Genomic DNA, 19060 nt, shown 5'->3' with positions numbered 1-19060 from the left:
ATCCATCATTGTTTGAGTCCACAGTTCTCTCTAGATGTAGGTGAACTACAACTCCAAAACTCAAGGTCTATGCCCATCAAACCCTTGTAGTGTTTTCTGTTGGTCGAGGAGTCCTGTGTGCCAAGTTTGGTTTAATTCCATCGTTGGTGGAGTTCAGAATGCTCTTTGATTATAGGTGAACTATAAATCCTAGCAACTACAACTCCCAAATGACAAAATCAGAATTTTTGAGTGATGGTCACTCCTTCTGTTGTGAGACATTTTGTTGCCAAATTTGGTATGATTTCGTTCATGGGTTCTTTTGTTTTTAAGGTACTCATTATGCACAGAGTATTTATAATATATAGATAGATAACTCAATTGCTCAATCACAATCTATAGTATCTCAATCACTAAATTTATCTTTCTATCTATTTCTCAATCAGCTTCTTTATCTATATAACTCAATCAGCTTCTCTATCTAAATAACTCAATCTCAATCGTTCTTACAATGGTTTTCTCGGAGTACCTGCCTGACCAACAGCACACCTGAAGCTTTCCTCTCTACTGAAGGAGGCAGGGAAGATTCCAAAATGGAGATCTCAACCCAGGAAAAAAGGCGGTCCCTAGACCCAAAGAGATACTATTCTAAACCAATAACTGCAGTCTGGCTTTGCAGACTCTGATACTGTTTAACTTCCAGGGTGCTGCTGGGTCTGTAGCAACCCTGGGGAAATGCAAAAGAACACTATCCCATGCAACTAAAAGGTAATGCAAACGATGCTCCTGGAAGACGGAACAAGGGGTCATGAGTAGAAAAAAGTAAAAATCCCTGGTCTATGGCAACTATGTGGTGCCTGGATAGGGCAAGGTGTGGTTGACACCAACCAAGAATTGCCTCCAAGCTGTCACCATTTGCAAGCCCATTTCAAATCATGGTTTGCAGTGGGATGTGAGCGGCTTCGCTCTAGCAGTGATTCATTCATTCTGTGGCAGGAAGGGCTCCCCTAAGGATGCTGAGAATGGATTGTTATGGATGTCTAAAGAGTGGTTTTTACAGAGATTCTTTTACGGCCGGCCTGGAAAGCACTGCGTTGCATAAATAAAAGACTTTTACTGCCTGCAGTGGTTGCGACAGCTTTGTAGTTCTAAGAAAATAAATAATACTTTGCAATTATTAGAGAGCGCCTCCTCTTCCAAGAACCACAGAGCTCTTTACACAAACTAATGAGGCCCCAAAACATCTCAGAGAGGGCTAGACATACCATAACACCCGTTCCCTGAGGCTCAAAGAGAACCATGCAGACAGAGAAATTCCAGCGCAGACGAATGCCTACGGGGCTAAACCGAGCGCCCGAATCCATTTTCAAAGAGCCTGGAAACCCAACGGTGAACCTCTTAATTCTGTGACTGGAATAAATTTAAGTCTGCCCAGCAGATTTGCATATATTGAGTTTATATTCCCTCTCTCTCTTTCTACCCCTTAATCTTTCCTTGGTAGATTGTCATTGTGGAGACTCGGAGAGATTGGCATGGAAAGTTGGAAGTATAAAAAATTGTATGGGACACGAGCCAAAGCACAGGGAGGGGATTGGAGAGTTATTACGTCAAAGCAGCCAGTACATTTGGGAGGCACAAATACTGACACCAAACCACTACAGTACTGGCAACTGTTACTTAGTCTTAACAGAGGAATTTACTTTCCCCTCATGTTAACATTCTGCCTCATTGCCTTCTGCTGGAACCACTTTGTCAGAGCTTGGGTAGACTCACAGGACAGTATCTCTCGAGTAGGGCTGCCGTTGTGCATTTTGCATTAAAAGGCCACAAAGGATCTTTCATGTCTCTCCTTTCCCTGTAATCTTAGGCAACACTAATTTTAATCACAGGTCTTACTCTGTTAGTGAAATAGATGTGTTCCAGGCCAGTGCTTCTTTAACAAAAAGAATGGTACCAGAGGCAGAAATGACATAGAAAGATCTACTGCAAATACCTGAAGATGTCAGCACAGAGGATGAGTTGTTGTAGTTACCTATCATAGAATCATTGAGTTGGGAGAGACCTGGTGGGCCCTCCAGGCCAACCCCCTGCCAAGAAATTATATTGAAAGCACCCCTGACAGATGGCCATCCAGCCTCTGTTTAAAAGCCTCCAAAGAAGGAGCCTCCACCACACTCCGGGGCAGAGAGTTCCACTGCTGAACAGCTCTCACAGTTAGGAAGTTGTTCCTAATGTTCAGGTGGAATCTCCTTTCCTGTAGTTTGAAGCCATTGCTCCATTGCATCCTAGTCTCCAGAGCATGATATGACTGGTGTGATATCTTAATCAACAATTTGTTGTTTTGTTCTTATGCTTTTGAATCCTCTTTGTAATTACCCCCTTCTTTAATTTCAGCATGCTAGTTTCGGAATGTTTTATAATAGATATTGTGCCACAGACAAATAAGTTGTATTGACTAATAGTGCGCACAGGTCAAATGAAACAACCAGGTTGCATAGATGAACAAAAGCATGTTTAAGCTTCTTGAGAAAATTTGGACTCTTCTTTGCAAATACATCCAGGAGTCAAACAATGATGGATCTGGATCAAACTTGGCATGAATCCTCAGTATGCCCAAATGTGAACAGTGGTGGAGTTTGGGGGAAATAGACCTTGACATTTGGGAGTTGTAGTTGCTGGGATTTGATCTCCTACAATCAAAGAACATTCTGAACTCCACCAATGATAGAATTGGGCCAAACTTCCCACACAGGACCCCCATGACAAATAGAAAATACTGTGTTTTTAGTTGGTCTTTGGTGACTCCTTTGACACCTCCTTGCGACCCCCCCAGGGGTCCCAACTCCCAGGTTGAGGAACTCTGATCTAAGGCAATATTTTGGTTGGTTATGAGTGTGTGGGAGCCACTTGTTCTATATATTAAGGCATATGTTCTGTTTCTCCTCTTTCAAATGAATAACTTCTGTACCTTCCTCTTTTTCTTTTTCTACACCAGGGCTATCAGCCGATGCCACATGAAGCTGAAATTGCACACACCAAAAAATTATTCAGGCGAAGAAGGAATGACCGGAGGTAGGAGAAAGACATACCCCCCCCCCAAATATAAATGAGTAATTGTGTGTGTATACATGTTCATGCTTGTTTATGTTTTTCATGATCTAAACCAAAATTGAAATGACATATTATATGCCAGTTTTATACACTTGGAAATATGGAATTATTAGGATTGCTGAGATACACACTGTAGGGAGTAACTGATAAAATAAGAATATTTTCACTTGCTAGTTAAAAGAGAGCAAGAAGGGAGCAACTCTAACCTTTCTGGGAAGAAAGTTGCACAGTCTGGGATCAGCCACCAAATGATATCTGAGAAGCTGATGGGACAGAAAGAAGCCTCTCTCCTGAAGATCTTAGAGATCAAACAAGCTCATATAGGAAGATATGAGCCTTCAGATAGCCTAGACATTAGCCATACTGGACTTCCTGATGTGATTTCTGATGTATTTTTTCCACACTGTGGCTAAGCCTCCACATTTTGAATCAGCTGAAGTACAATATGATCCCTATGGTTGTACTTATCCGCACTACAAAAAATATCCCTCACAAAATGTATCTAGGTCTTGCAGTACAATTCCGTGGTATGTCAATATATAGGGTTTAATATTATCCATGTTTTCGGGTACTCATAGGGGCTGAGAGTTTGAATACAGAAACTGTACTATAATGCACACTGCCATCTAAAGAGAAGAGGTGGCTTAATACCATTAAATACAGAATGACCCACATGAGCTCCTAATAAATAGCCCTGAGCCGTTTGCAGTAAGATCATGATATATTAAATTCGTAGAAGTCTTGCCTAAAAAGTTGCTGAGCTAGATGAAATTGTGATGTACCTAGCAGTACATGCCTTAGTCATATCCAGATTAGATTACTGTAATGCGCTGTACATGGGGCTGCCCCAGAAGAGCATTCGGAAACTTCAACTGGTTCAAAGGTCAGCAGCTACACTGCTTACGGGGACAGTATATATGGAAATAACTGAAGTTTAGTTTGGTGATCCCTTGTTGTCCAAGTATGATGGCCTTCCAAGTATAGTGTCTTGGTATATACATAGGTGATTGTAGGGCCCTATTCTTGACCTTGGTTTCCAGGTGGAAGGTGGTTCCGGTCAAGGTTGGCTTGATGTACCTTCTTCTTGGCATGTTTCTCCCTTTTGCCTTCCATTTGTGCCTCTTCAAATTCCACACCACTGCTGGTCACAGCTGACCTCCAGCTAGAGCGCTCAACGGCCAGGGCTTCCTAGTTCTCAGTGTCTATTGCACAATTTTTAAAGTTGGCTTTAATCCCATCTTTAAATCTCTTTTCCTGTCCACCAACATTACATTTCCCATTCTTGAGTTCGAAGTATAGTAACTGCTTTGGGAGACAATCATCGGGCATTTGGACAACGTGGCCAGTCCAGCGGAGTTGATGGCATAGGAGCATCACTTCACTGCTGGTGGTCTTTGCTTTTTCCAGCACATTGACATTTGTACGTCTGTCTTCCCAAGAGATTTGCAGGAAAGAACTACTCCTCTCCTGAAGCAGCTACATTGGCTTCCAGTTTGTTTCTGGGTACAATTCAAGGTGCTGGCTTTAGCCTATAAAGCCCTAAATGTTTCGGGCCCAGCATACTTGAGGGACTGCATCTCCTCCTACCAGTCCACACAAGCCCTTACATCAGTGGTTCTCAACCTGGGGTCCACAGATATTTTTGGCCTTCAACTCCCAGAAATCCTAACAGCTGGTAAACTGGCTGGGATTTCTGGGAGTTGTAGTCCAAAAACATCTGGGACCCCAGGTTGAGAACTACTGCCTTAGATCATCAGGAGACGTCCTTCTCTCAGTCCCACCGCCCTCACAAGTACGATTGGTGGGAACGAGAGAGAGGGCCTTCTTGGTGGTGACCCTGTGGCTCTGGAAGTCCCTCCTCAAAGACGTTCAATTGGCCTCCTCTCTACTGGCCTTCTGCACACAGGTTAAAACTTTTCTGTGGAAGCATGCCTTTCCCAATAACCCATAATAGGGAATGACCAGATTGCTATGGATAAGGCATATCAATGAAGATGGTTTTGGACATGACAATGTTTATTATTTATATTTATTTATTAACTTATTTATACCCCGCTAACATCTCCCGAAGGACTCGATGCGGCTTACTAAGGCCAAGGCCACCAACAAAACAACAACATACAAATACAACAATAAAACTCATAAAGCAAATAATAAAACATCAAGGAAAACAATAAAACACTAAAAACGATGACACCATGACGCATTTAAAACCTAAGGCCGGGCCAAATGTGATGAACAAATTTAAAAAGTGCTGGACATGACAGGTGAAATGTAGAGGTTTTTTGGAGGTAGGTGCAATGTGCAGACAATCCTAAATCTCTAACAAAGTGCATTTGGGACATGATGCTAGGAGTTTCCTATTCTGGAAAGGCACACTGGAACAGCCAGGTCTTCAGGCTCTTCCTAAAGACGGCCAACGTTGTGGCTTGTCTGATGTCCTTGGGGAGAGAGTTCCAGAGTCGGGGGGCCACCACAGAGAAGGCCCTGTCTCTCGTCCCCACCAAACATGGCCTACACGGTTTACACGGCCTAAAGAAGCAGAGCTCTAGGATTTTTAGTTTAATTTTTTTTATGGATGACCCCAAGGAATTTAAGTGGAACATATTGTATTCATTAATCTTGTTACTCAGAGTTTATGTAATGCGTTGTGCGCTATTTGTTTTATTTTTGCTTTCGTGTCATGTCATTTTTGTTGTTTTAACCATTGTTTGCTGTTTTAAGTCCCACCCATGGGAGAAAAGTGGGATATAAATACATACATACATACATACATACATACCTTAGCATACAGTTCCGTTCCCAAAAGTAACATAGGCACTATTGCAAGCTGGAATAAAAGAGACAATTGTGGCAGTTTGTGGCTTGTCATGACTTATATGAACTTGATCCATGTATAAAAAGAAAAGGACCCAGGTGGATCATGGGATTTTAATGTTCAGTTGCAGGGATTACACTCCCCCTGAAGACACAGGTTCGTAGCTTGGGTGTGATCCTGGATTCATCGTTGAGCCTGGAACCCCAGGTTTCGGCAGTGACCAGGGGAGCATTTATTTATTTATTTATTTACTGCATTTGTTGACTGCCGTTCTCAGCCCTAGGGCGACTCACGGCGGTGTACAACATATAAAAACAGTTTACAATGAAGCAATAACACAACAGCATATCAACATATCCATCAGCAATACAACAATAATATAATTACACTAAATCATCCGCGTCGTCTCGTCGTAGAATCATAAACTAATCTCGTAATCCATATTCCGTTCCAGTTGTCATTGCCAATTGTTATAGCACTTAGTTAAACGCCTTCTCAAATAACCATGTCTTTAGGCTCTTGCGGAATGACATAAGGGAGGGTGCCCGTCTGATGTCTACAGGGAGGGTGTTCCACAGCCGGGGGGCCACCACCGAGAAGGCCCTATCTCTCGTCCCCGCCAGGCGTGCCTGTGAGGCAGGCGGGATCGAGAGAAGGGCCTCCCCGGATGATCTCAAGGCCCTCGTGGGCTCATAGGCCGAGATGCGGTCAGCAAGGTATTTTGGGCCGGAACCGTTTAGGGCTTTGTAGGCCAACACCAGCACCTTAAATTGGGCCCGGTAGCAGATCGGCAGCCAGTAGAGCTGGGACAGCAAGGGCGTTGTATGCTCCCTGCGTCCCGCTCCTGTTAGTAACAAGGCTGCCGTGCGCTGGACTAGCTGAAGCTTCCGGGCCGTCTTCAAGGGCAGCCCCACGTAGAGAGCGTTGCAGTAGTCAAGGCGGGATGTGACCAGAGCGTGTACCACCGTGGCACAGTTAAAGCTTAGGCGGCAGCTGCTCCCATACCTTGGGAGGTCTGACTTGGCCACGGTAGTCCATGCTCTGATTACATCCTGTATAGACTACTGCAACACGCTCTACGTGGGGTTACCTTTGAAGACTGTTTGGAAGTTTCAAATGGTCCAATGGATGGCAGCCAGGTTGCTAAAGGGAGTGGCGCTCAGGGAGCATACAACTCCTCTGCTGCACCAGCTCCACTAGCTGCCAGTTTGCTGTCGGGCACAATTCAAAGGGCTGGCTTCAGACTATAAAGCCCTAAACGGTTCCAGCCCAACTTACCTGTCCGAACATATCTCTCCTTATGAACTATCTAGGACTTTAAGATAGTCTGGGGAGGCCCTGCTCTCGATCCCACCTTTGTCGCAGATGTACCTGGCAGGGATGAGAGACAGGGCCTTCTCAGTGGTGGCCCCTCGGCAGTGGAACGCCCTCCCTAGAGATATCAGATCGGCCCCCTCCCTTTTTAACATTTCATTAAAAGGTTAAAACTTGGGTTTTTGAGCAGGTGTTTGCAATGTAACAGGCAAATATAGGACAACTGAATGACTGAACGAGGTGAATGGATAATGTATTTAACAAGGAGACACTGATGATATATTATTGATCTTGTTATGGTTTTATATTATATGCTAATGTTTTAAATTGTATTTTATGGTATTGGGGCATTGAATTGTTACCAACTGTAAACCGTTTTGAGTTGCCTTTGGGTTGAGAAAGGCAGTATACAAATATGGCAAATCTATATAAATAAAAATGTAATGTTCGTTTGTGGTATTCACAGAACTCAAAAACCACTGGACAAATTGACACCAAATTTGGACACAAGACACCTAACAACCCAATGCATGTCCTTCACTCAAAAAAAATGATTTTGTCTTTTGGGAGTTGTAGTTACTGAGATTTATAGTTCATCTACAACCAAAGAACATTCTGAACCTCACCAACGATGGCATTGAACCAAACTTGGGACACAGTTCTCCCATGACCAACAGAAAATACTGGAAGGGTTTGATGGGCAGTGTCCTTTGGTTTTGGAGTTGTAGTTCACCTACATCCAAAGATGATTGTGGACTCAAACAATGATGGATCTGGACCAAACTCTACATGAATACTCAATAAGCCAAAATGTGAACACTGGTGGAGTTTGGGGAAAATAGACCTTGACATTTGAGAGTTGTAGTTGCTGGGATTTATAGTTCACCTGCAATCAGTGAGCACCTGATCTCCGCCAAAAATGGAACTGAACCAAACTTGGCACACAGTTCTCCCATGACCGACAGAAAATACTGGAAGGGTTTGGTGGGCATTGACCTTAATTCTTGGAGTTGTAGTTCATCTACATACAGAGATCACTGTGGACCCAAACAATGATGGATCTGTACCAAACTCTACACGAATACTCAATTTGGCCAAATGTGAACACTGGTGGAGTTTGGGGAAAATAGAATCTTGACATTTGGGAGTTGTAGCTGCTGGGATTTATAGTTCAACTACAATCAAGGAGCATTCTGAACCCCACCAACGTTAGAATTGGGCCAAACCTCCCACACAGAACCCCCAGGACCACCAGAATGGACCACAGCAACGTGTGGCAGGGGACAGCTAGTAAATACATAAATGTTTATACTAGAATGATTTTATGCTTTGTCTGAATGTTTAAATGTTATGCATGTCTTATGTTTAATGGTTTTAATTGATTTCAAGTTCATAGTTATGCATAGTAATTCAGTATTATGATTTCTTTGTGTACTGTATGTTGGCATTCAATATTTGCTTTTAGTATGTTGTAAACCACCTTGAGTGCCCTCAGGGGTGAGAAAAGCGGTATATAACTACAGTAAATAAATAAATAAATAAATAAGGTCATTTATTCCGTTTGATAGTTCTCAACACTAAACCATATTCATTTGTTAAATAACAGGATTACAAATATGTTCCTAATTTTTCCAGTCCAGTATCAGCCAGGTGGCTTTCCTACTGTTTGCTTGGCTTTACACTTAAATGGTCAAGTAAATCTAGCCTGATATTTTTGTTTTGTTCTGTTCATGTTTTTGTTTCTTTTTTTAGCCTTTCTAATTTTTTTAATTAACTTCACATCTTGAGGAAATGACACCCTCCTTCCCTCTAAAACCCTGGAGTTAGCCGTTAAGAAATATGCAAAGCTTGTTTGCTTTCGCTTTTTCATATTTTGGAAACAGACAGAGCAATTTCGCAAATTGCTACTGACCTACTTCATACACTTTTGAAAACATTGCTGCCTGAGGTGGAGAGCTTTTCACTTCAGTGATTGCAAGTGTGTGTGGCAGAAGTAAGCAAAATGTGGACCTCCTAAAGCTGTTTTTTTGTTTTGTTTTGTTTTGTTTTGTTTTGGGGGGGGGGGTTGCAACCGTTGACTTCTTCTAGACTCTGCAGATCTTTTTTCTGCCCTCGCCCAATTAAAAAACTTTTCAAGAGAAAGTATTCAGCTTTTAAACAGTTTGGGCTACCAGTGTATTCTTTAACATTAAAGGAAATTCTACAAAACCGAAAGTAGTGGATTTTTGGGAGGCGGGATGATAGCATTTTTGACAGTCTGTGTGGTCCATGAGGTCTCTTCCAACTCTTTGATTCTATGAACAGAGGTGTGGTATGCTCCCTGTATGAGTTGGAAGAAACCTCATGGGCCATCCAGTCCAACCTCCTGCTGAGAAGCAGGAAAATCACATTCAAAGCACCCACGACAGATAGCCATCCAGCCTCTGTTTAAAAGCCTTCAAAGAAGGTGCCTCCACCATGTTCTTGGGTAGAGAGAGAGAGAGTTCTGCTGCTGAACAGCTCTCACAGTTAGGAAGTTCTTCCTAATGTTCAGTTGGAATCTCCTTTCCTGTAGTTTGAAGCCATTTTTTCTGCATCCTAGTCTCCAGAGCAGCAGAAAACAAGCTTGCTGCCTCCTCCCCATTACTTCCTCTTACACATTTATACATGGCTATCATGTCTCCTCTCAGCCTTCTCTTCTTCAGGCTAAACATGCCCAGCTCTTTCAGCCACTCCTCATAGGGGTTGTTCTCCAGACTCTTGATCATTTGAGTCGCCCTCCTCTGGACACATTCCAGCTTGTCAATAACTCTCTTCAATTGTGGTGCCCTGTCTTGTCAAACGGCATTAATTCTACAGTGTAGACCCACTCCAAGGCAGACCTTCAGCACAAGTAAAGTGGCTAAGAGAGCGCTCATGAACTCCACTCCCATTCTGCTTCCCATTGTTGTTGGTTTTTACAGTCCCTTGTGGACTTTAAACCACCTGCTCTGATGAGCTCCCTTAATCAAGCTGCCTTTCCTCTTGTGGCTATTGCTCTTTGTGCGGTGTTTTCAGTAGGCACACCACGAGTGGCATTGTTCCAGGCATCTTTCTGAAACACATTTCAGTCTTGATTTACATTTCAACAAAACATAAAGGAAGCCTTCATGATTTAAGGATTTTTCCATGTGTCACAACATGCAGGAGAAAAAACATTAGAAGTTTTACATATACAGTCAGCCCCCACATTCGCTGGGGAAGGCAATGGCAAACTCTCCCAAAGATGCTGAATGATGAGAAAAAAGCCTATATATACCTCTATCTGTCATCTGTCTTGACATTGTATAATCGGCATTGAATGTTTGCCGTATATGTGTTCCGTGTTACACCCTGAGTCCCCTTTGGAGTGAGAAGGGCGGAATATAAGTACTGTAAATAAATAAATAAACCCCTTTTTCAACACACCTTATCAAGAAAACCTTGTGGTAGGTTTGCCATAGGATCATAGGATTTTAATTCTTATATTTCATGTTTTAAATGTCCTTTTTTCTTATCTTATAGTGAATTGTCCTATTGATTTTATGCTTAGATATATGGTGTTGATTTGTGATTTGGTTTACGTACGTAAGGCATTGAATTTTGCTATTATTTCTGTGTAAACCACTTTGAGTCCTACCACGGGTGAGAAAAGTGGTATATAAACTTACAACCTCCAGCTGCCCTCCATGTGTGATGCACAAAGATGTGCAAAAGATCAACAGAGGAGTTGGACATGGGAAGATGCCCTCTCCATCACCACATGTTTACAGTATAGTCCCAACATAGAGCTGTGGCTTGAAAATTCTCTACAATTCTTTTCCAGTGAAATCCAGAATTTGTGATCACCCCAAACTGGACAGAAAGAAGTGCCAGAGGTTTAGCACAGCTGGTAAATCATCAGCAACTATAAGATCTATCAACCAAAAGGTTACAAGTTCGAAGCCCCAGGTTTGCGTGAGCTGCCAACAGTCAGCCTAGCTCATTGTTTACCTAAGCAATTCAAAAACATCTTTAGCTATGATTAGTGAAAATAAGTACCGCTAAAAGCGGGGGAGGTGCTTTACGAAGCCATAAAAGAAAGAAGATCAGAAAATGCTGTGCGACCAAAAGGAAGGAGGAAGTCCTGACGGCTCTTCATCATAGAGGATAGAGCAACAGCACCTCCTGGACTCGAGCCCAACCTGTGTTGAAACAAACCACCTCCTTCTGTTCTGTCTGTCTGTGTATTGTCTATACAAAGCGGCATTGAATGTTTGCCGTGTATATGTACAGTGATCCATCTTGATTCCCCTTCGTAGTGAGAAGGGCAGAATATAAATAAAGTGTTGTTGTTGTTGTTGTTAAGTGGCAAAGCATCGTACTGTAATGCATGGAGATGGAATGCCTCCAGGTTTCGGGGTGGGAGTCAGCTTTTGGATTCTTGTGTCCTTTTTTGCAGTGGGAGATTTCAGAGACTGGGAACAAACAGTTCCCTAAATGCCATTGCAGTCATGTTTGGTGGGGATGAGAGACAGGGGCCTTCTCTGTGGTGGCCTCTTGGCTGTGGAACTCCCTCCCCAATGAGATCAGATCTGCCTCCTCCCTCCTGACCTTTTGGAAGAAACTCAAATCCAGACTGTGGGATCTAGTGTTTGCAGAATTGACTGATTTACTTGTGAAGATAAGGTTGTAGTGGACAGTAATTTATTTATTTATTTATTTATTTACTTCATTTATATACCGCTTTTCTCAGCCCTTAGGCGACGCAAAGTGGTTAACAACAGTTTCAATACAAACATTACAAAATCATTGGAACGTTTAAAAGCAATAGCATAACAACAGTTAAACATCAATATGACAATCATTTACGTCTCATCAATAGAATCAGAATCCAGATTCATCATCCGTTATTCCATGTTCCTATAATCAATTACACTGCCTAATCAAATGCCTGTTCGAACAGCCAGGTCTTCACTTTCCTCCGAAATGCCAATAAGGAGGAGGCCGATCTGATATCTGTAGGAAGGGCGTTCCACAGCTGAGGGGCCACCACTGAGAAGGCCCTATCTCTCGTCCCCGCCAGGCATGCTTGTGATGCCAGCGGGACCGAGAGAAGGGCCTCTCCAGATGATCTTAATGTCCTAACTGGTTCATAGGAGGAGATGCGTTTGGACAGAACCGTTTATTTATTTATTTATTTATTACTTTACTTGTATACCGCAGTTTCTCAGCCTGGCCGGCGACTCAACGCGGTTTACAACAAGAATAAAATCAACCACAATATACAATTTAAGATCAACAAAAGCATAATACACAATATTAGCACAACAATAGTTAACCCGATACAACTCATAACTAAAATCATGATCCAATTCGTCGTCCGATTTTCCAATTCCTGTAGTCATTCACATTGATTGCACTGTTTAACCGAATGCCCGTTCAAACATCCAAGTTTTTAGTCTTGTTCGAAACACCATCAGCGAGGGTGCTGATCTTACTTCCATAGGAAGGGCGTTCCACAGCTGGGGGGCCACCACAGAAAAGGCCCTGTCTCTCGTCCCCACCAGCCACACCTGTGAAGCAGGCGGGATAGAGAGCGGGGCCTCCCCAGAAGATCTCAGGGTCCTGGCGGGCTGATAGGCAGAGATACGTTTGGATAGGTAACTTGGGCCAGAACCGTTTAGGGCTTTATAGGCCAATGGCAGCACTTTGAATTGAGCCCGGTAGCAAATCGGCAGCCAGTGGAGCTGGCGCAACAGAGGAGTAATGGTTTGAACTGGCAAACTATTTTAATGTATATTTATGAGTATAACTGTTTTTAATGTTATGCTAATTGTATTTTATGTTATGTTATTATATTGTGTCGGCTTTGAATAGTTGCCTGTTGGAAGCCGTCCTGAGTCCTCTTCGGAGGTTGAGAAGGACGGGGTATAAATGTTCTAAATAAATAAATAAATTATAGCAGTGAGGTGGATGGTGTTTACTTGTACCTCCAATCTCTTACGCTTTCTCGATCAGATTTTCTCCTAGAACACAGCAGTGGCAATTTACACTAGATGGAAGTATTTAGTAGTTGCTGGGCAACCCTCAAACACTCTCAACACACTGGGAGAGACAGTGAAGTCATTGTGAACTACTTTCCTCCTCCTTGACTCTGAACTGGCAGTACAGTTGGGTTGGAATCAGCGTTCTCAGATCAGATGGTTCAAAAAAGGAGAGATACTCGGGAGTGTGAAACAAGGGGCATCTATTATATTCTAAAGACGCATGAAGGATTGCCATTGTGCTCAGCAGAATCTTCACAGGAAGAAAGGAACAGAGGAAGTTACAAACACGAGAAGAGGAACTCTTTCGCCTGCCAAGTATGGACCTCACACAGATAAGTGACCTAAGAAGTCACTGGCTTTACAATGGCAAGTCTGCTGGGTTTAAACTTTAAGAGATACGGGATCTTATATGGAATATTTTTCCCCAAGAAATCTGGATGACTTTTGATGCATGTGAGGGTTTTTTTCTTTAAGAGGGAAGAGTGGATTTTACTTTTCAAGAATGAATCGTACCACATATTCTCGTCAAATCGTTTCTCACCATTCAGAGTTTATGGATCATGAATTCAGCATAACAGCAACTGTATTTTCTTCAGTGGCTTCAACATGTATATATTCACAGATGACTTCATGCCTTTCAAGAACAATTATCCGTGCCATTAACTCATAACATCAGGATAATCCAAAGAGCAGACAGCTAGCAAACATCCGCATTTAACTATAAGTAACCGTGGCAGCAGACTGACATTTTCAAGTGGCAGAAATGATTTCAGCATACGTCTTGGCAGTCAGAGACGGTCATAATTTGGACAGCGGATGTGTGTCAAATCCACTTCCATCATTCTTCCAGGGAAGATATAAAGGAATATCAAGACTCTCATAGCAAATATTCTCATAGCAAGACTCTCAGCATTATTTTTTAAATTTTTAATTATTACATTTAGCCCAGCCATAGGTTTTTAGGCGTTGTTGTGCTATTGTTAATGTTTACTGCTTGTTTTTTGCTTATGAGTTTCATTTTATTGTTTTGTATTGCTGTTGTTGTTGTTTTTGCTGATGTATTGTGGCCTCGGCCTCATGTGAGCCGCACGGAGTCCCTTGGGGAGATGGTAGCGGGGTACAAATAAAGTTTTATTATTATTATTACTAGCTGTCCCCTGCCATGCGTTGCTGTGGCCCAGTCTGGTGATCTGGAAAATAATGAGAAAGTGTTGGTTTCTAATATATGTAATTCCTTTATGCTTGTGAGTAAACAGTATTTCTTGTTGTTTCTTTGTCAGTGTTGATGTGGAGAGTGTCTGCTTTGCCTACTCTGGAATATGCAAGATATCATAGTCCTTCTTGAAGGGTCTCTTTCAAATCTATGATACTATATCTGAAGACGCAGGTTCGCAGCTTGCGTGTGACCCTGGACTCATCGCTGAGCCTGGAACCCCAGGTTTCGGCGGTGACAAGGGGAGCATTCGCACAGCTAAAACTTGTGTGCCAGCTGCGCCCGTACCTTGGGAAGTCTGACTTGGCCACGGTAGTCCACGCTCTGGTTACATCCCGTTTAGACTACTGCAACGCTTTCTACGTGGGGTTGCCTTTGAAGACAGCTCGGAAGCTCCAACTAGTCCAACGCTCGGCAGCCATGATTTTAACAGGAGCGGAGCGCAGGGAGCATACAACCCCCCTGTTGCGCCAACTCCACTGGCTACCGATCTGCTACCGGGCTGAATTCAAAGTGCTGGCGTTGGCCTTTAAAGCCCTAAACGGTTCCGGCCCAAGCTACCTATCTGACCGCATCTCTGCCTATGAACACACCAGGACTTTGAGATCTTCCGGGGAGACCCTGCTCTCGATCCCGCCTGCTTCTCAAGCTCGGCTGGCGGGGACGAGAGATAGGGCCTTCTCGGTGGTGGCTCCTCGGCTGTGGAACGCCCTTCCTACAGACATTAGACTAGCACCATCTCTAATGGTATTCCGCAAAAAGGTGAAGACCTGGCTGTTTGAGCAGGCGTTCGAATAATTAGTGCAATGATTGGTCAATGAACACTGGAATGGAACAATGGATGACGAATCTGGAACATGTTTTTGATGACGAGATGACAGTGAATGGGTATTGTAGTAACTGTTTATTAATTGTGTAATGTGTTAGGTTGTTAACTGTTTCTATACTCTAGCACTGAATTTTTGCTGTTCGTATTTGTTGTGAACCGCTGTGAGTCGCCTTCGGGCTGAGAACAGCGGTATATAAGTAAGGTAAATAAATCAATATCTGTGTGTGTGTGTGAGAATCATATCTATCTATCTATATTTATGACTTTGTCAGGAGGGCTCTGATTACATTTTCTTGCCCTGGTTAAGAGAGTTGGACTGGATGGCCTTAAGTATTTTCTGTTGGTCATGGGGGTTCTGGGTGGGAAGTTTGCCCCATTTCTGTCGTTTGTGGGTTTCAGAATGCTCTTTAATTGTAGTGAACTATAAATCCCAGTAACTACAAATCCCAAATGTCAAGGTCTATTTCCTCCAAACTCCATCTGTGTTCATATTTAGGCATATGGAATATTCGTGCCAGGTTTGGTCCAGATCCATCATTGTTTGAGTCCACAGTACCCTCTGGATGTGGGTGAACTATAATTCCCAAACTCAAGGTCAATGTCCACCAAACCTTTCCAGTTTTTTCTGTTGGTCATGGGAGCCCTGTGTGCTAAGTTTGGCCCAATTCCATCATTGGTGGAGTTCAGAATGCTCTTTGATTGTAGGTAAACTATAAATCCCAGCAACGACAATTCCCTTACTGGTTCCCAGCCAGCATCATATGACATATCTATAACTCCTTCCAGCACAAGCTGGAATGTGTCCAAAGGAGGGCGACTAAAATGATCAAGGGTCTGGAGAACAAGCCCTATGAGGAACAGCTTAAAGAGCTGGGCAAGTTTAGCCTGCAGAAGAGAAGGCTGAGAGGAGACATGATGGCCATATACAAATATGTCAGGGGAAGTCATAGGGAGGAGGGAGCAAGCTGGCCTGAAGACTAGGACGTGGAAAAATGGCTTCAAACTACAGAAAAGGAGATTCCACCTGAACATTAGGAAGAACTTCCTGATTGTGAGAGCTGTTCAGCAGTGGAACTCCCTGCCCAGGAGTGTGGTGGAGGCTCCTTTTTTGGAAGCTTTTAAACAGAGGCTAGATGGCCATCTGTCAGGGATGCTTTCAATGCGATTTTCCTTCGTCTTTGTAAGTGGTTGGACTGGATGGCCTCAAGAGGTCTCTTCCAACTCTATGATTCTATGATCCTAACATTCTCATGGTTAGCCATTCATCTTGGCTTTAGGCAACATCTTTCCACCCCAATTATCCTTGCGTCATTTCATCCCCATAACACCAGGTTTTGCATTTCTTTGGCTATTTACACACACAGTCTGCCTATAAATATCCTAGGCTCTTCACTCCATGCATCTGAGGAAGTAGACTATGAAAATTTAGGATACCAACTTTGTACTTTCCATCTCAAAGGTGGTATAAGATTCCTTTGTATACCAGACTAAGTAGTTGATGTAGAATACAGGCCATTGAGATACCTGACACAAGATCCGTGGATAACACTCTTGTCAGAAACAAATACCATGTAGGAGACAACCTGTGGAAAACATGGTCTCCCTTGGGCCAGATACATAACCTGTGCCCAAAGTTATGCAATTGGTGGGATGACATAAATATTCTCTCTACCAAGGTGTTGACGGAAGCATTTTCGAAGCAGATATTTGTCTACCTCATTTTGAATGCCTGCAGATAATGCTCCCTGTGGTGAATTGTGCTTCTTCTTCTCGCACACTCTATTCATATCAGTTTTCTCTGTTGGCATGCCCAAGGGTGCAGCGTGAGTTCAAGGTTTATTCATTGAAGAACATGACCCACATAAAGTGGATGAATCACAGGAGACAGGGAGGAAGAATGCAGAATGAATACATTTCTGTCTCTCTGTGTGGTTTCAAACTGGATTCTTCCAGTATATAAAAAAGAAAGACAATTTAGTTGAAAAATTAATCAGTCTGCACAGTGAGCATGCTAGCATGAAATGTTCCCTCCGTAGAGCAGCCACAGCTGAGAATGATTTAAGGCGTCCTCTGTATGAGCCAATGGTTTTCTTCTTTGGAAACCAAAAAGATACTTCTGTAAAACTGTACCAAGCAAAAGATTGATATAGGAAGCATTTGGCAGTCGCATCTTGACTTGTCTTTTGTTGCTCTTCCCAACAATTGCTTGAGACTCTGGGTGCATCTACGCTGTAGAAGTAATCCAGTTTGACGCTACTTTTAATTGCTAAGGAATGATGGGAGGTATAGTTTTACAAAGTCTCTAGCCTTCTGTGCCAAAGAGTGCTGCTGATAAGTTTCCAGTCCCAATTCAAGATGCAAGATATTACCTATAAAGCCCTAAACTGTTCAGGACCTGCCTATCTTCGAGACTGCATCTTCCCTTACAAATCTGCACAATTTCGAAGTTCTTCTGGGGAGGCTTTCTCTAACTCCTGCCCCCATCACAGACATGGATGATGGGTACGAGAGAGAGGGCCTTCATGGTGATGGCTCTGGAACTCCCTCTCCAAGGAGATTAGGCTAGCAACCACCATGTCCGTCTTCTGCAAAGATCTAAAGATGTGGATGTTCCACTGTGCTTTTAAGTAGACAATCCCCCAGATAACTTGGCCCCAGAAAGCTTGTTCTTATACCTTATTATTGTTCACATAGTTAAAGAAATTGTATTCCCCATAGTAACCTATGGATGTGAGTGCTGGACCATAAGGAAGGCTGGGTGAAGGAAGATAGATGCTTTTGAACTGTGGTGCTGGAGCAAAATTCTGAGAGTGCCTTAGACCGCGAGAAGATCCAAGCAGTCCATACTGCAGGAAAGCCCGACTGCTCACTGGAGGGAAGGATATTAGAGGCAAAGATGAAGTACTTTGGTCACATTATGAGAAGACAGGAAAGCTTAGAGAAGACAATGATGCTGGGGAAAATGGAAGGAAAAAGGAAGAGGGGCCGACCAAAGGCAAGATGGATGGATGGTATTCTTGAAGTGACTGGTTTGACTCGGAAGGATGTATTGGCGAATAATGTGTGCAGATCCCAGTAAGGTGGCCTTTTCAGCTGGCAGATGGTAATCTTGTCAGCGCCAATTGTGTTTAAGTGCAGGCCAAGGTTTTTAGGCATGGCACCCAGTGTGCCGAACATTACTGGGACCACCCTGACTGGCTTGTGCCAGAGTCTTTGCAGTTTGATCTTTAAATCCTCATAACGTGTCAGTTTTTCCAGTTGTTTCTCTTCGATCCTGCTGTCACCTGAGATTGCAACATCAACAATCCACACTTTGTTTTTTAACATGATTATTATTATTATACCTTGTGTGACTGTGGAACAGAACAGACAACACTGCATCTGTATCCTTGTTCACTATACCCTGCCTCATGTACAGAGGAAGAATTGTTGGAGGCTACAGACAATGCCGTTGATGTTGCCCGTTTTTGGTCAAAAGATATTCAGCTGCCTGTGCTCCTTCTATTTTTATCAGTTTTATACTAATTTATGCAATGCTTTTGATATGAAATAATAATTATAATTATTGCCTCCTCAAACTACAAATCTCAGGATACCAAAGTGGATGCATAGAAACTGACTTTCTTCCAGAATCGAGAATATCCATCCAAACGTTTGGCTGCAAGTTTCTGGTGATAGAAATGTGCTGCAGAAATAGTTTACAGTGAACTCATTGGAAGTCCTCAGCACATGCTCCTGAACTTGATGTGCGTTTTATGAAAAACCACAAA

General features: G+C 42.9%; 1 protein-coding gene across 6 annotated transcripts in view; it reads left to right on the top strand.

Annotated features, from left to right (window-relative positions):
• CTIF (cap binding complex dependent translation initiation factor) overlaps positions 1-19060 on the top strand; it is a 206806-nt gene that overhangs the window by 116167 nt on the left and 71579 nt on the right. For all 6 annotated transcript variants that reach the window (XM_060761239.2, XM_060761236.2, XM_060761238.2 and 3 more), the window contains one exon: positions 2975-3051. In XM_060761239.2, coding sequence (XP_060617222.2) covers positions 2975-3051 — 77 coding nt within the window. The remainder of the gene's footprint in view (positions 1-2974; positions 3052-19060) is intronic.

Source organism: Anolis sagrei, chromosome 2 (assembly GCF_037176765.1).
Source record: "Anolis sagrei isolate rAnoSag1 chromosome 2, rAnoSag1.mat, whole genome shotgun sequence".
NCBI lineage: Eukaryota > Metazoa > Chordata > Lepidosauria > Squamata > Dactyloidae > Anolis > Anolis sagrei.
The sequence above is the reverse complement of the archived record's forward strand: the minus strand, read 5'-3'. Positions and strand labels throughout refer to the sequence as shown.